The 16486-nt window shown below is 43.6% G+C and overlaps 1 protein-coding gene across 1 annotated transcript in view; it reads right to left on the minus strand.

Moving 5' to 3' along the window:
- Nucleotides 1-445: 445 nt before the first annotated feature.
- Nucleotides 446-16486, minus strand: part of SYAP1 (synapse associated protein 1) — a 30414-nt gene continuing 14373 nt past the window's right edge. The window contains exons 5-9 of the mRNA XM_057718088.1: nucleotides 11088-11227; nucleotides 4793-4941; nucleotides 3401-3459; nucleotides 2827-2974; nucleotides 446-1374 (exon numbers count right to left, since the gene is read on the minus strand). Coding sequence (XP_057574071.1) covers nucleotides 1247-1374; nucleotides 2827-2974; nucleotides 3401-3459; nucleotides 4793-4941; nucleotides 11088-11227 — 624 coding nt within the window. The 3' untranslated portion in view covers nucleotides 446-1246. The remainder of the gene's footprint in view (nucleotides 1375-2826; nucleotides 2975-3400; nucleotides 3460-4792; nucleotides 4942-11087; nucleotides 11228-16486) is intronic.

Genomic DNA, 16486 nt, shown 5'->3' on the forward strand with positions numbered 1-16486 from the left:
CTCTAACTCAGTAATCAGCAACCGTGGCACCGCACGTGGAAATCTCTTGACAATGGGATCAGTGGTTTCACTGACTGCAACCCAGGTGATCTAGCTGAGGATGTCTGGCTTCTTCACAGGAGCATTTCCCAAACTACAAACCTAAGCACCCAGTTCTCTTGTTGACTATATCTTTGCCAGAGGACCATTGACTAATTTTTATGGAATCAAGAATACAAGCAAGTACATGTTTCTTATAAGAACTGTCTTAATTCTACTCCCCTTTATGAAATAAAGGCTCTTTGAAAAATCCAAAAGGTTCGGGAAGCAAACGCCGTGGAGTGTTAGGATGTTCAGCCATTTGTCCTTTTCAAGTAACCACGTTCTATGAACGCTACTGCTGGTAGAGCGGAATCCAGGCAGGATTGATCAATAAAGTTCCAAAAGCTGTACTCAGAGAACACGATTTTATAAAGACTGACAGTTTAAGACAAAAAAAGCAAAAACATTTATACACAGTGACGATTTAAACAACATGAGACGTCACGGTGAACAGGATTCTGACAGTCATTAATACTAAAAGGATGAAAGACCCTGCTTCCTACAAAAACCATGATGTGAAATTTAGGAAAACATTATTAAATGTGGCATAGTTTTAAAAAAAGGTCCCAAAGAAAAACAAATATTTTCCCACAGTATTTCTCAATGTCAAACTGGGTGATGTTTATATCATTATAATCAATATAATTATTTTATCTTTTGGCTTCCAGATGGAAGTTTAGAAAATACTTGCAAGAAAATAGTTCTGAAAGTGCTTCCTCTTAAGTTCTTTGGTACAGTTTGGTCATTCTGATAGTTATCAATCCATTAAGTAGGTACTTTAACGCACATGTATCAGCAAAAATCCAACGAGTACAAATGTTTAGAAAACCACAGTTGAAGAATATATTACATTTTGACCTCACGGAAAACAAGTCTAAAATTTTACTTGTGTTTCTGTCACAAAGATGTCTGTACTGACTACAAGAACATCTCTAACTAGATTTATATTAAAGAAATGTTACATAAAACATCCCTTTTTGATTATTAGAATAACTGTCCTATGTACTTTTTAAGCAGAAGAGGCAAGTTTCAGCTTGAAAAAAGAATAATTTTGAATTTCATAAAGTTAAACTCTTTTGTGCCTTTTGATTCAGTGAGTGCCAACATCTAGAATTTAATGTCAGTTACAGAATGTTAAGGATTCTTCTTTTATTTCAGGAGACAGCTAATTTTCCTCCTGCAGCATTTTCTCTATTTCCTTATCCCAGTTTTCATCTCGTTTCTCTGATTCTGTCACCACTTCGTATTCCTGAAGTTCCTGTTGCAGTTCTTTCTCCCAATCTGCAGAATCCTCTAAAAGAAACAAATGAGAAAAAAAAATTCTGAATTCATAACACTGGTCTTAATAATGCAGTCCACTACAATCGCCTGTGTTAGTCCTAACCACAGAAATATTTACCTCTCGGGCTTCAGCACTGTGTGTGCTCAGAAAAGCTGAACAGATTTTAACTGTGACTGAAGAGAAATATGATTAGAAAGATAAATTTATTAAATGTAGAAGCAAAGGTATCAGATGTTGTCAGTAAATTTTGTATGTTATTGTCCTTTGCCTAGGACTCTGATTTTCCTTCTACTTAAATGGATAATTGACAATTAATATTTGGCCGCAAATTAATTTTTACCGCTACCAATGTCGATGATGGCAGCAAAAACAGCTAACATTTCTCGAGCATTCACTTGGCCAGGCCTAGGGCTAAGCGCTCTCTGCGTATCACTCTTTTCATCCTTAGAACAATCCTTGGACCAGAGACACAGTTATACACATTTGACAGATGGGGAAATGGAGGCTTAGAGGTTAAGAGAGTTGCCCAAGGTCACACAGCTTGACAGTGACAGACATATGGATGGAACCAGATCTGCAGGGCTCCACAGTCAGTGTTTACTCGTCTGCCACGAGTGGCAAAAGACACCAGAACCTGAAGTCAGGTGGTGTCTCGCTAAAGCATGGCCCCTCATGTGGGGCTTCACCTGAGATTTAGAGCTGCAACTTGCCACTTGGACGCTCGATATACGTGTGTGTGCAAATACACATATATAGGATAAGGCATCTGCTATGTAGTGCTATAAAACAGCCAGAAAACAAACTGGCTACTTAAAAAGTGAAAGCTAAAATTCATTTTCATCTTTTAAGAATAAACCTTAAAATTAGTAGCTATAGAGAAAACAAAAACCAAATGTTTCAAAATGTTTATAGCAGTGACCTCAAGGGAAAAGACACCGTGTTGGATAGTAAACCATCAATTTCACGAATATTAGGTGCTTACTGGGTGCTAAGCTCCATGTTTGGTGCTGTAGGGGATAAAAAGACATGGTGTACCTGCCATTGAGGAACTTACAATTCAGCTGAGGGGCCAAGACAACTAATATATGAAAGAATATTATGTGGTCCAAATTACAACGAGGGCAGGAATTCAGAGAAAGAATAGCTTGCCCAGAATGGCCAGCCAATGCCATGTGAATCCTGACCCAGGGCCCCCTCCGTGGGCTCTCTGCTACCAGTCGTCACTAGCAAGAAGGGAGGCAGGGCACAGACTGCTCGAGCTACTGCCTTCCGTCCTCGGTGGCCAGCAGCCATCAGTATCAGAAGACAGATGGTGGTAGGAGGGGTCCGAGGGGAGCGAGCCCAGATGTTCCCTTTCCCAGTCACTACCTTCCCCGCCCCCCCACCCCGCCCCAGTTCTGGAGCATTTCCTACGCTCAGCTTTAGCACTGGGGAGAACTGTTATGTCGTCGTCGGTTTTATACCTTCCAGCGCGACTGTCTCCTCCTCTTTTTTGTCCAGCACCAGCTGCTGCATTTCCTTCCTCAGATCCTCCTGGTCTAAGTTACAGGAATCGAAGGCGTCACTGACAAACTCAGAAACACCTGGGCTGGTAGAAATCTCCTCTTCATCCTGAAATGCAACAAATGAGCTCTGGAAATGGATTTTGAAGCGACATATAGAGCCTCGAGCTCGTGTTTCTGGTCCTCTCACAATTTCACGCAAGCGCATTTTCATTCCCTTCCTCTGCTAGTCGGATGGTCGCTGCTCTCCACCTCTGAACCTGCACACTGGCTCGGTAACCACGTGAGCTACCACCTGAGTCTCTAGTTCACTCATGGTTTGGATTCCCATGAGCACATCTAGAATCACTGATGGCAGGGAATCGCCTCATGTCTCAGCTGTAGGCCCTTAACTCTTCACATACCGGACCCCTCTTCTTCAGAACAGATAAGACCCGTATTCATAAGTAGTTTTGAAATGGTATCTGAGACAGTTAACACAGAGTTACTTCATTTTCAGACATCAACTACTAGGTATAATGTAAAACTGTATTACCTCTTGAGTTTTAAGCTGAGATTTGATTACGACAGGTGGCGTTTTGGGCCGTACTGCCTCTAAGAAGTGAGAATAAAAGAGACAAGAATTGCATGATTCAATTCTGAATACATATTATAACAACAACTAAATTATCCACAAACATGATTATACTAAATAATTTACAGAAAAGAGCTTTTAATGTTATGCTTTCCATTTTTCTGCAATTATAAGAACTACCCAGATGAAACCATCTCAACCTCTTTCTTTTGGGGATATTTTTAATATATAACCCTCATATGCAATGTCCCTATGTAAGATTTCCAGCAGAAAATAAACTTTGACTTCAGTGTTAGCAAAATGCATTGAAGAATAGTTCTGCTCTTTCTTTTAGAATAATGGGAATTAAGTTATTCATCAAGTTTTCCTTTTGTCATGAATGCTGGAAAGCACAAAGTAAAATGTGCTTTTTCTATCTTCTTAACCTAACCACATGTACGGTCTTTACTGAATCCTGTCTTAAGCCCACTTTGATACACAGGCAGTATCGGGTAACATGGCATTTCCCAATAAAATTAATAAAGAAGAAACACTAAATAATGAGAGACAATTGGGATTCATATTAACATCTACATGCAAAATGCCCAATGTTACTGTGTAAAGCAACTTCATTACATTTCCCTGACCCTTAATGCACTGTCAGGTACCTTCCTAGTGGTCCGTACAACCTGTGCCTTCGGATACACGGTTTTGTATAATCATTTAAAATTCCATGAACGGATAAGGCTCCAGTTATAACAGGTACCTATACACAGCAGGTGCTCATTAAACATTAAAAATACGACACAAAATACATATTTTAATGATTATTACAGGTATTAAATCATTGCCGATATTATAAACCACTTTCCCCAACAACCAAGGGTAAAACTGTCAGAATGAGGAAGAGTCACATGTGTAACTGACTGGTGTGTGGCTCCAGGCTGGGTATCTTACCTTAGCTCTGCTCTACAGACTACAGTACAGGGGAAATGAGCAGGCTGATGGAAGACTGAGAAACGAAGAACGGGGAACTGAGTCAGTGGAGAACGGAAGGTATAAAAAGGGCAAGGAAAGAGATGGGAAGATGACTGGTGATGGAGGGAGAAATAAAAAGGAAGAAATAAAAACGTGAAGAACGAGAAAAAGATAGCAAAGTAAAAGAAAGCTGGGGGAAGACGGCGAGCAGGGTCAGAGAGAGGGCAACTAGAGAAGACTGAGTATGTTCTCTGGAAAGAAAAGAACTTTCCCTAAGATGACGATGACATTTCTGGTATATACACGATGACAAGCTCATAAGAATCTCTAAGAATATTTCTAAAGTAACTCTTCTAAGGTTTTTCCCCCGCAGAGTGAAGTCTTCTCTGAATGTACCTGTCAGTGGCAACTCATCCTCTCTGCCGTGGTTCTTCTCCTCCTTCCCGGCAGCCTGCTGCTGGGCCGCCAGGGCTGTGAGCTGGGCGGACTGCTTAATCAGGGACACGCGGTAAAAGTAGTTCCTCCAAAACACTTCTTCTTTCACTCTTTCAAAGACAAACAACAATGCATTTAGGAATGCATGCATATGTGTGTGGGGCGGGGCTTATCTGCTGCAGTGGAGACTGGAAGAGATGATTTGCAGGGACATTTTCCAATCTGAATGAGGCTCAAACCAAATTCTCATTTGCTTTCGAAATGAAAGCTGAATAATAGGATAAAGAGAATAGCTATCTTCTCCACAGCAGCAAAAAACAGTTTATAGAACACCAATGCAACCTCAGTGTTTCTTGGTATTTTAATGATACCAACACTGCCCTCAGCAGAGGAAAACAGGGTACTGCTGTCAAAGTACCACGGGCAACCTGGGAGACTGGAAGCAGAGCCAGGGCTCCACCAACTGTTTGCTGTTTACTGAAGGATTAAACGCTTTCAAGCAGTGAAAACAAAGGATTGTGGGTATTGTTCCTTATGAAAGGAAATGTTTGGTGGCTCGCAAATAGCTAGCAATCATAAATTAGCAACGAGGTGGAAGATGGCTGATAAAAAAAGACTGAAGTGCAAGTCAACCTGAGAACTCTCAGTGGTTCTCAAACTTGGCTGCACATTTAGAGTTGCCTGGGGTGGGGTGCTGGCGCCCAAGAGGGGTAAGGTAAGTATCCATATGGGGGTGGCCTGGAACGGGGAGTGAGAGCCTGAGTGGAGAGAGGAGGGTGTCTAAGCTGGGGAGGGGGTGGTGGTGAAAAAGGAAGATTGGTCACTTCTAAGCGGAGTGATTCCTTAAGTAAAAATATTAAGTAGTGGAAACCAGGTTTCTTACCATCAGTAAAGGGAGTTACAATCATGGAAAAGGAAAATTCTAGAATGATCCCTGTGGTGAAGTATCAATGTGAACACATGGTTTTCATTCAACAGAGATGCAAACAAGTGCATGTGTGTGTATATGAGCACACAAGCTCTGTCCACTGAGCAGGCAGGCCAAGGAATAGTGATACCCCAATAACAATGAGTATGCCTAATGCTTAGACTTTGGTTTCTAAACACCACTTTCCACTAAAAGGAGCCAGAACTCCTTGGATAAACGGCCAATTCCAGGGTTATGGCAGGGGAAGAACAAGGTGAGCCTGGAGGACAATCTCACCCCAGGAAGCAAGTGCTTAAAGAATAATGGGGATGAGTCAAAAGGACACGGAAGCCAGCTTGAATGGGCTCCCGCTGGCAAATGGGTAATGATGTGAGCATCAAAACAAATAACAATAGCAATGGATTATAACCAGTGCATAAAACAGGACCACAAGTCCATACAGGTACACATAAATACATGAATACATGGAAAATTTGAAGAGGAATGAGATATTTACAGAATTTCAAAGTACCTCCCCAGAAATTAGTTAATTTCAAAGAAGAAAGGAGTAACTTTATAGGCAAGAAGGCTGGCAGACACTGCCTTCATCAAGTGACCAAACTGTAGACAGTAATGGAACAAAATGGCAATATGTGTCACCTGACAAGATGCAACAGACTCAAGGAGACTGATGAGACACAAACTATTGTAAACGCAGCATGTGAGTCTGAAGTCGATCCTTTTGCTAAAAAGGATATTATTAGGACAAATGGTGAAACCTGAATAGGGTCTGAGAATTAGATAGTAATAATGCATAAGTGACCATTTCCTGAGTGGGATGGTTACATTCTGGTTATGTAGGAAAATCCTTGTTTGTAGGAAACACACACTAAAGCTTCAGGGGTGATGGGGTATCAGATCTCAAGTGGTACAGAAAAAAAGTTCTTTATACTGTACTTCTGACCCTTCCATAAGTTTGTGATTGTTTCAAAAAAAACAAAACAAAAAGAAAACAAAACAAAAACAAAACACTGATGACTGTGCTCAACTCAGAGTAATTTAAAAAAATCTCCAAGGTGGGAGGACAAAACACGAGTCAACAAAAAACACCCCCTCCCAAAGAAACAACAATAACAACACAAAACAAGGACAGTCAAGGAATGACTTTGGCGACCTGCAGAGGATGTGCGGATTTTTTTTTTCTGCCTCATTTTATGTTCTAAAAATGCTTTGCTAGTAGAAATGACAAAAGGACAGGAGAATGCCTCTCTACCCCCTGGTTTACTAGAAGGGATGCAGGTTCTTAGAATGGGAGGGAAAGTCGAGAAAGAAAGCATGACAGAAAAAGACTCTGAAGGAATAGAAGAAAACCAGTGAGAACAGAAAAAAATACTGAGACTCAGGTTTGTGAACGAAGATAGGGCTGGCAATAGATAGGACATCAGAACACATGGTTGTCACATCTAAGAATGGTGAAGCTGCGTCAGGAAGCTAGCTTTCTAAGTGACAGAAGCAAAATGCAAGATGATCTACACAAGCTACACCAGGTAACAAGATGATATGCAGCTAGATACCAACCACCTTTTCTTTAATTAATTCCACCAATATTTACCAAGTGCCACATGCAGCAGGCCTTATGCTAGGTACTGGAGGGATTCAGGAGTGAATAAGGCAAATTGTCAGCCAAAATAGATGGTCACAGGAATAATGACCTCTTATGTGTTAAGTTCTTAAAATGCACTCAGCAGCATTTCCCATAATCATGTGGCCTTATAACTGTCTTCTTCTTTCTTTCTTTTCTTGTTTTTGGCTAAGCTGAGGCTTTGGGGATCTTAGTTCCCCGACCAGGGATCAAACCCAGGCCCACGGTAGTGAAAGCACTGAGTCCTAACCACTGGGTCACCAGGGAATTCCCATAACTGTCTTTTTCTTATAACATCTCTTGAAAGTAGATTGGCAGGAGGGAGACGTGACTTAACAATGATTCATAAAGGGTCACAGATGACCACAAGTTTAGCTGTGCAAACAGTAGTATGCTACAGCTGCTGGAAGAGCTAAGGAAATCTTAGGCTGCATTAAAAAGCAACAAGACACACTATGGTGTACTGTTCTGCAATGAGACAGCACATCATATTCACTACGGGGAACTCACTTTCACAGGTTAATCCCTTGGATGGTGAGGGGGTACAGAGACTAGGACACCTGGGGAACAAATGAAGGAACTAAGGCTGTTTACCCAGATACGATCAAGTGTCTTAAACCATAACATCACAGCTATACAAAACTGAGATTAGCCTTCCCAGGAGGTAGTGGGCTGCCTGAATATTTTCAAGGTCAGTTTTCATTCTGAGCTCTGTGAAATGTCTAAAATGGAACAGGTATACGATCTCTCTACAGTGGATCATGGGCAATGTTTGCTCTCTTAATAACATCTGGACTGTTCTGTTTTCCAGAGTCTCTCCCTCTTGATGTAAGAGGAAGTAATCACAGAGGCACACTGCAGAGATATTCGGTTACCCTCTGGAGAGAGTCACAAAGCAGATGACATACTAAAGGTTCCAAGAAGTCCTACGATAAAGAAATACATCGACTGTAGCAACATCCAAACATTTATCTGACCACATATGCTTTCATTGACTTTCTTAAAGCATGAGTGTGCAGTGAACACCTGGGAAACAATGGGCATATGTCACAGCTTGAGGCTGGAAAGACTTGTGACTTCCCTACTGTCTTCAGTGGGAAGGCCTCAGAGGGTGCCTGTAACACCAGCAGGACCTTGTGTTGTGCTAGCACTGCTGTCACAGGGAAGTGGTAACACACTAAAAGGCATTTTGAAATACAGAGCAAGCATTTGTTTTGTTTTGTTTTCTAAATTGTTCCTGGTTAATGATGGTTTCTATTCAGAAAAAGTGTCTCAAATAATCAAAGTTGCACTTCTGTATGTCTGGAAGGAAAAGTCCAGAAGTCTTATATTTGTATGTGATGGCTCATTTTTGTTTTAATACGGAAATTTCAACAAAAGTAGAGAGACTAGAACAATGAACCCTCACGTACCTGTGACCTAACTTCAACACTTACCAGCATTTTGCCAACCGTGTTTCAAAATCTATGCTCCCTCCCCTGCAGACGTGCTTTGCTTTGAGTGGGGTTGGAATATTTTAAGGCAATGCCAGAGGTCATGTCCTTTCATCCATAAATACTTTAGTGAATATTTCTAACACACACAGACTCATGAAAAATAACCCTAATGTCTAAATCATCCCTAACAGAATAAGCAGTAGGAAACTGGAGTTATATTATTCAATGGGCAGTTTTCGTAGCTGGCGACAAAACAAAAATACTATTTGCCAAATATCAACTCTCCAAAGCTTAAAAGAAATCTAAAATTTCTGTCAGCAGTGAGAGGGAGTACAGAATTGGCAATAACCAAAACTCCACACCTGCCGCGAGCACCCCAGGCCACATGTCCCAGCACCTAGGGCCTCTGGACAGTCCCGGGAAGCCAGCAGAGAGCCTACCGTGGGGCTTGGGGTGATTCGAATGGTTTTTGAGTTGCGGGAGCGCATCTGACCCCAGAACTTTGCCACTCTTCTCTCAAAGGCAGTTATTCACAAGAGGTCTGACCCAAGAGCCTGAGATGAAAGAGTGTCAGACAGACATAAACATATGAATTATTCAGAGTTTTGTGAGAATAGTAAAAAATAGATCAGTGGTAAAATGTTTTATATCCTTAATGAAATATAGCTATTTTATACACGGTCTAAGGATTAAATTTGTAATGAGATTTTAGCCACGGAACACATACTTTTCTTTTGGGAGGGTGGGGGAGAACTGTAGAAATTCACCACCTGTATGTTATTATGCAGAGACGTTTCACCAAAAAGTTAAAAAGAAAAAAATTCGATGTAACTGTTGTTCCAAGTCTGGAAGAACACTTCCGAAGTACCCTCTCATAGATGGAAGATCTGTGCTGTTATGTGAAACAAAAGTCTAGCAAATATTTGTTAGAACCCCTATGTGGCCAGCTAAACATAACAAATGAACACGTGTTTAGCTGTGCTCCCTCTGAAATCACCACTAAAATAACAGAAAGAGAATTAAGTAGATAAAACTCACAATGACAAAGGAAACTGGCAAGAAAAATATAGTGGAGGCTGAAAAGTTGATGGGCAAACAGTAAGCTACTCTGTACACCAGACAAAGCTGCGCCTGGCTGCCTGCAGGCAGAGTAGCAAACGAGAAGCAGTCCCTTTGATCAGGCAGAAGCACAGAAAGAGCCGAGGAAGGGGCCAGGGACGGGAGGCGCCAGGCGGCTCTGAAGGCTCGTGCCGAGGCCCCAAAGGAGTGGTGAGACGGAAAGGGACTGCGCTTCCTCAGGCAGAGGCTGGGAGCCCAGGGCTCTGTGCTCAGGGACAGCTGGTGCAGCTGAGAGTGGGGGTGCCTGGCTGTACTGAAGCTGCAGGGCTCAGGCTCTCCCCATTGTTCGGCCTACAGCCAGGCCAGAGGCTGAGGAGTCCTGGGTGGGGGGAAGCCACCCGGCCCACGGCTACTGAGCTGCCCTGCCCAGACGGCCTGGGAGAGCACGCAGCCCAGAGGACGGGTAAGAAATGCCTGCAGCGTGAACCACAGAGCCCAAAGCCTAGATGCAGAGAAAGAGCATGGTGAAAAGGGCATCTCAAGAAAGCCAGATTTCATGTCCTCAGAAAACAGTAGAATACTGCATCATACAACAAGAGAGAGTCCTAAAACAGGAACAGTCACGGGACACCAAAGACCACTGACTTTAAAAATGGGGCAGATTTAAAAGAAGGCACTGGAATTAGGAAAGGTGAGGAAAGAACCTGTGGTGGCAGAGGGGAAGGGAGGAGGCCTCAGCTGATGGCCATGTCACAGATGCATGTGCTGGAGCTTCATGGACAAGCAGAGATCTGCGGGGGGAGACGCCTCGGGTGGGAAGGAGAACGAGACCGCCGCTGCCAGACAGCGGAGCCTGAGCGGAAGAAAGGCAGTGGTCAGGTTGTGAAGGGCCTCGGAGACCTTAATTTTATTCAGGAGGGCACAGGCACATCTGTTGTGTTTATATGAAAATTCATTCTACCTTCTAACTGGGGATAAAAGAGCACATCTCATCTGGACCCCAAAACTCCCAAAAAGTCCACCCTGAGGGATGATTCTACAGCACCCTGTGTGGGGGCATGGGATGAGGAGGGTGCTGCTGGAGGGCTGCAGGGCCCGTTTTCACGAAGAGCGTCTGAGAGCATCCTGGCCCCCATCTCATGCTTCTTCCCCGACACCTGGTACATGACTAGGGTCACACATGCCGCTCTGGCTCAAGAGCCCACTGCTTACAGTTTAGGAACAAGGGCAAATCTCATCCTGCTCAGGAGCTCGTCCTCTTGGAGCATGACCAGGGCGACAGGGTACATCTGATCAAAGTCAAAGTTAAACTGTACGCCGGCTGGAGGGTCACGAAGGAAGTTCCTCTTGTCCTTTGATAAAAAGAGGAAAAACATGGGCTGCAATTAATAAGTAACAACACATTGCTGATCTGACACACTGAATTCTGCTAGATGTTTTAGCCACAAAGTGCATTGAGCTGTCATTAACCTGCTTGCCTTAGAGTGGAGAACGATCAATCCTTTCACATATTCTTTAACAGTTTCAACTGCAGAGAACATCATGGGAGGCGAGGAAATTCAACCTGTAATTTGTTGAAATTTCATCATTTGAAATCATATGAAAACACTTCTGTTACAGTATGTGAAAACTAGTGTAAATAATCTTAGAAACATTCTAACCCAAAGTTGGAGTCAGCTAACCACGGTGGTCATATCAGAAAAGTGAAACCCATGACCAAACTCATTTCTCAAGCAAGCACAAACCATACTTCTGTCCCACACCTCTTGATGGAACGTGCAGGCCCAGGCTCTGCCTGACAACTCTGCTAAGCTCCACAGGTCAGTCCCTGCCCCAAGGGCCTGGGAGTGCGATGGTGACTGAGAAAGACACAGTGCAGCTTCTCCGCAGACCACGGGCAGGCAGGGGAGAGGCTCGTGGTTGGTTCACTTGCCGAACCTCGGCTGAGCACTAGTGTTAGGGCCAGGGCTCCTGCCCGACACTCCAAGTCTCCCCCTCCTGGGTCCAGCACTGCTCCCACTCTAGCATAGCCACAAATTCAATGAGCTGCCTCCACATCTCCCAGGCTCTGTCCATCTTAATCAAGGATGATCGCTTTACTGAGCAGGATGGTCACTGCCATAGGTGTGCAACACTGCAGGGACAGCAAGGCAGCCAGGTTCTGCCATGCTGGGCTCATGCAGTGCTTCCAACTTTCTCACACAACCCTCTCAGCTGATCACTCCCACAGACTTTGCCTTCTGCACGTTTCTGAGGCAAAAGACGCAGTGCTAGGACGTCTGTAGAGGGGAGAGGAGGAAAGTGAAATCACTGGCTCCCCTTGCCCTGCTGAAAATCAATCTTCCTTTAAAAATATACCACAAATAATCTCACCACTTTTATTCCACATAGCCACAACAATCAGACAAGAAAAAGAAACAAAAGGAATCCAAATTGGAAAGGAAGAAGTAAAACTGTCACTGTTTGCAGATGACATGATACTATACATAGAAAATCCTAAAGACACCACCAAAAAACTACTAGAGCTCATCAATGAATTTGGTTGAAAGGTACAAAATTAATATGCAGAAATCTGTTGCATTTCTACACACTAACAATGAAATATCAGAGAGAGAAATTAAGAAAACAATCCCATTTACCACCACATCAAAATGAAATAAATACCTAGGACCAAATCTAACTAAGGAGGTAAAAGACCTGTACTTGGAAAACTATAATCTATTTTGATTTAGATTGTTTCCAATCTTTCCTTACAGAGAACCCTGCAAGTAACATCACTTTACAAACAGACAGTTTTTATTCTCTTCTAAAGTGATCTTTTTAGACTAAATTCCTGGAAGTGGGATTTCTAATCCAAGAGTATGATCGACACATATTGCCCAAACTCTCCTCCAGGAGTTTGTAGCAGTTTACACAGCTACTAACAACGTCAGTTTTATCTCATTTTGCTCATGTTGAATTTTAACAATATTTTCAGTTTCTAAGAATTCCTACATTAATAAAACAAGAACAATTCTGAGCCTAAATGGATTTTATTATTATTTTTTGGTTGTGCCGCACAGCTTGTGGGATCTGAGTTCCCTAACCAGGGACTGAACCCAGGCCCTTGGCAGTGAAAACATGGAATCCTAACCACTGGACCTCCAGGGAATTTAGTTCCTAAATGGATTTTAGTTATTTTACCTTCTGATGTAAACATTTCAAAGCCTGAAGTTGCCCCAATCATGTTTCACTTGGGTTTCTACAGCAGCCTCCTAATGGGCACCTGTTTCCAGTCCCATTTCTCCCGCCCCAAGAAAAACATATATTTTACCTACGACTTACAATCCTTCAATGACTCCTTGCTGCCTTTAAGATTAAACCTAAACTTATCAGAATGGTATGATAAGGTCCTCATGATCTCCGCCTATCTACTTCTTCACCTGCATCCTACAGTCCAGTCATATACAAATGCTTGCAATACCCCCTACCTGAATGCCAAACCCGGCCCCACATCCCCCAAACATCCACACACCCTCCTAAGACTCAACTCAGCTCCAGTGTCATCATTTCTGGGAAGCTTCCTTGGGAATCATCCTTTTCCTGCTCCAAAATAAATGAAATGTTCCTCTCGCTGCATGTCCTCAGCGTCCCATATTACATTCCTCATTCCAGGGAATAATCCTGTATGCGCGTTCATCGAGCAGCTCTCTAGCAAGCCTACAGGCTTCTGCAGGGTGGATCTCATTTATCTCAAGTCCTAGGAGAAGGCTTGGCTTAGAGCAGTTACTAAATTCAGTTTGCTGAATTGAGTTCTTACACATCTCTAATGACAAATGTATTATCAACTTCTATCCATGTATTATGTGGCCCTCTGTGGCCCCCAATACAAAGAGCTTAGGGACTTCCCTGTGGTCCAGGGGGTAGGACTCCATGCTCCCAATGCAGGGGGCCTGGATTGGATCCCTGGTCGGGGAATTAGATCCCACATGCATGCCGCAACCAAGAGCCCGTGTGCCGCAACTAAGACCTGGCACAGCCAAAATAAATAAATTTAAAAAAAGTAACATAAATAGAGCTTAAAGGGTTACTCTGTTATACACTCTGAAGTGTCCCAAACACTTAGAGAATGTCAGGCGACTCCGGCAGAGACTGCTAACCGTCTCCCAGCATCTATTGCTTCCTCCCTTTCTTTCAGGATCACAACTCGAATTCCAGCTGGGCATATGGCCATACAGCCAGAGACCGGATTTCCCAGGCTCCCTGCTGTCCAGGGGTGGCTGTGTCCAAGCTGCCAGAGGGATGTGGGCCTGATTGAAAAGTGCAGTTTGTGGGTCTCGTCCTTCAAATGGTCTGCCACAGCCACTTTTTTCCTGGTTCCCACAGGCTGGAACACAGTCGTGGTCACGAGGAACTGCCTTCACCTTCTGGAAGACAGACAACGTCCTAGGGGCTGCCCTGGGCTAGGAGTAAGACAAGAAGAACTTAGGTCTCTAAGTGACGTCATGGGGCAAAGCACACCTACTGAGACCACCTACCTCTGGACTGACTGTGAGGGGAAGAAGGGAGGGAGAGAAACTCACAGCTTATTTAATCCACTGTGTTTTAGGATCTATGACAGCAATTTAATCTATCCCTTAACACATTCAGCAGCCACTGTAAAGGATGGATTGAAGGCTGTTGCAAAGCCTCCGGGTCATGCCAAAATCTCGGGGGCTCTCCCGTAGGCGTGCCTGGGTGCAGCGTTCACTGCGTCATTTCTTTGGCAGATGCTCACTTGGCACCTGCTATGCTCCAGGCTCCATGCCACCTGCTCGGCAGGCACAGCGCAAATGGAGTCCCTGACTTCGTGGCACTTACATTCCAGTTGGGGGTGGTGAAGCGTGAAGAGAGACACAAGGGTTTAGACTGCCAGGGCTATGAGCTGGCATAACCGGAAGGCAGGGCTGAAAGGGTGGTGAGGGAAGGCCTCTAGGAGATGTCATCTGAGCTGAGATCTTGTGGAATGGTGCACAGTGGGTTTCCAGGAAGAGGGGACAGCAAACACAAGGCACTAAAGCAGGACAAAGCTTGATCTAGTTGGACATCAGAAATCAACAGTGGCTGGAGTGCTGGCAGTCAGGCCAGTGGGGCACGTGGGAGCAGTGTGCAAAGCCAGGGGCCTCAGAAGCCAGAGGACGGAGTTTAGATCTTAGTCTACGAGAGATGAGACGCCATTAAAAGGTCTGTGTAGGAGAGTGACACGAAGTGTGTTCACCATAAATAGACTCCTCTGGCTGCTGAGATCCACCTGTACTGGAAAGGGGCAAGGAGGGGACAACAGTCAGGATGCCTCAGGCAGGAGACGATGGCACCAGGGCCATGGTGACAGCAGTGAAGGTGACTACAGCTATGCTCCTAACACAGCACTGTCAGGAAGCGGCGGGGGTGGGGTGGGGTGGGCGGGTGGGCAGGATTCAAGAAAGACTCCTGTAGAAAAAAATGATGGATAACTGGTGTCTTATTCTGAGATGGAGAAGATGAGGAGAGGGACAGGTATGGGGACAGAGGAACTGTGAGGACTTGGTTGGTATCTGACATTTACCCTCAAAAGACACTGAGTCTCACTGTTAAAACTTCCTTCTGGGGATAAATAATCACTGTGTGATGTCAGTGTCAAGTTTGGCTCTAACATGGTAAACAAAATACATGGTGTCCACAATGAACTCGGAATTGGATGCTAATGCCTTTAAGGATTTACTAATGGGAAGAAAAAAACCTTAAAATGCTCTTGGGTAGTGGAAGGGAGGAAAAACCTAACTCTACATTTGTTTGTTTTCTAGACCAAGGTTCCATTTATGACTTTGGTTTAAAAAAAAAAAAAGGAGTGGGTTAAAAATAAAGCTCGAAAACCACTGATATAGTAAAAAGCCTTATTTGCTGCATCCCTTGCCAGGCAGGATGCTGGGTGCTGGGGACAGAGATCAGTCAGCCTCTGCTGAGAGTCCACAGCCCGGTGGAGACACAGACAAATGAGGGTCAGGGACTTCCCTGGTGGTCCAGTGGAGGGGGCGTGGGTTTGATCCCTGGTTGGGGAACTAAGGTCCTACATGCCGCATGGCCAAAAAAAAAAAAAAGTAAGGGTCATATCTGAGAGCCCAATCCCCACACCTGCACAGTGGTGATAAAAGCCCCCACCCACCTCACAGACATACCATGAGGTTCAACAGAGAAAACGTGTGAGAAAGTGCTTCCTGAAACTGTCAGGTGCTACACGATTGTTTGGTATGGCTCCGTTCCCTCTGAAGTCCCGAGAGAACATTTTGTGGCGCGGCATATGGAATTTTCTTTCTTTCAATTTCAGTTTCAAACAAATACATACAGTAGTTAAAGAGAAAATTTAGAATACAATCATTTCATTCAGAAGAATTAGAATGCTGCCTAGAAATTTCATGATAGCACATCTCCAAAGATTGTCTTAATAACATAAAAGAATCCTTTTAAGGCTGAAAGAATTATTTTGTGTAATTAGGCTAGACTTTTCCAATAAGAGAAAACTAATTAAGAAGAAAGCAAATCTAAAGTCAGTGAAAAAAAATAGTGAAAGTTGATGTGTACATTCCTAACATCTCAAAATATTTTTTAAATTGTAT

This window comes from Hippopotamus amphibius, chromosome X (assembly GCF_030028045.1).
Source record: "Hippopotamus amphibius kiboko isolate mHipAmp2 chromosome X, mHipAmp2.hap2, whole genome shotgun sequence".
Taxonomy (NCBI): Eukaryota; Metazoa; Chordata; class Mammalia; order Artiodactyla; family Hippopotamidae; genus Hippopotamus; species Hippopotamus amphibius.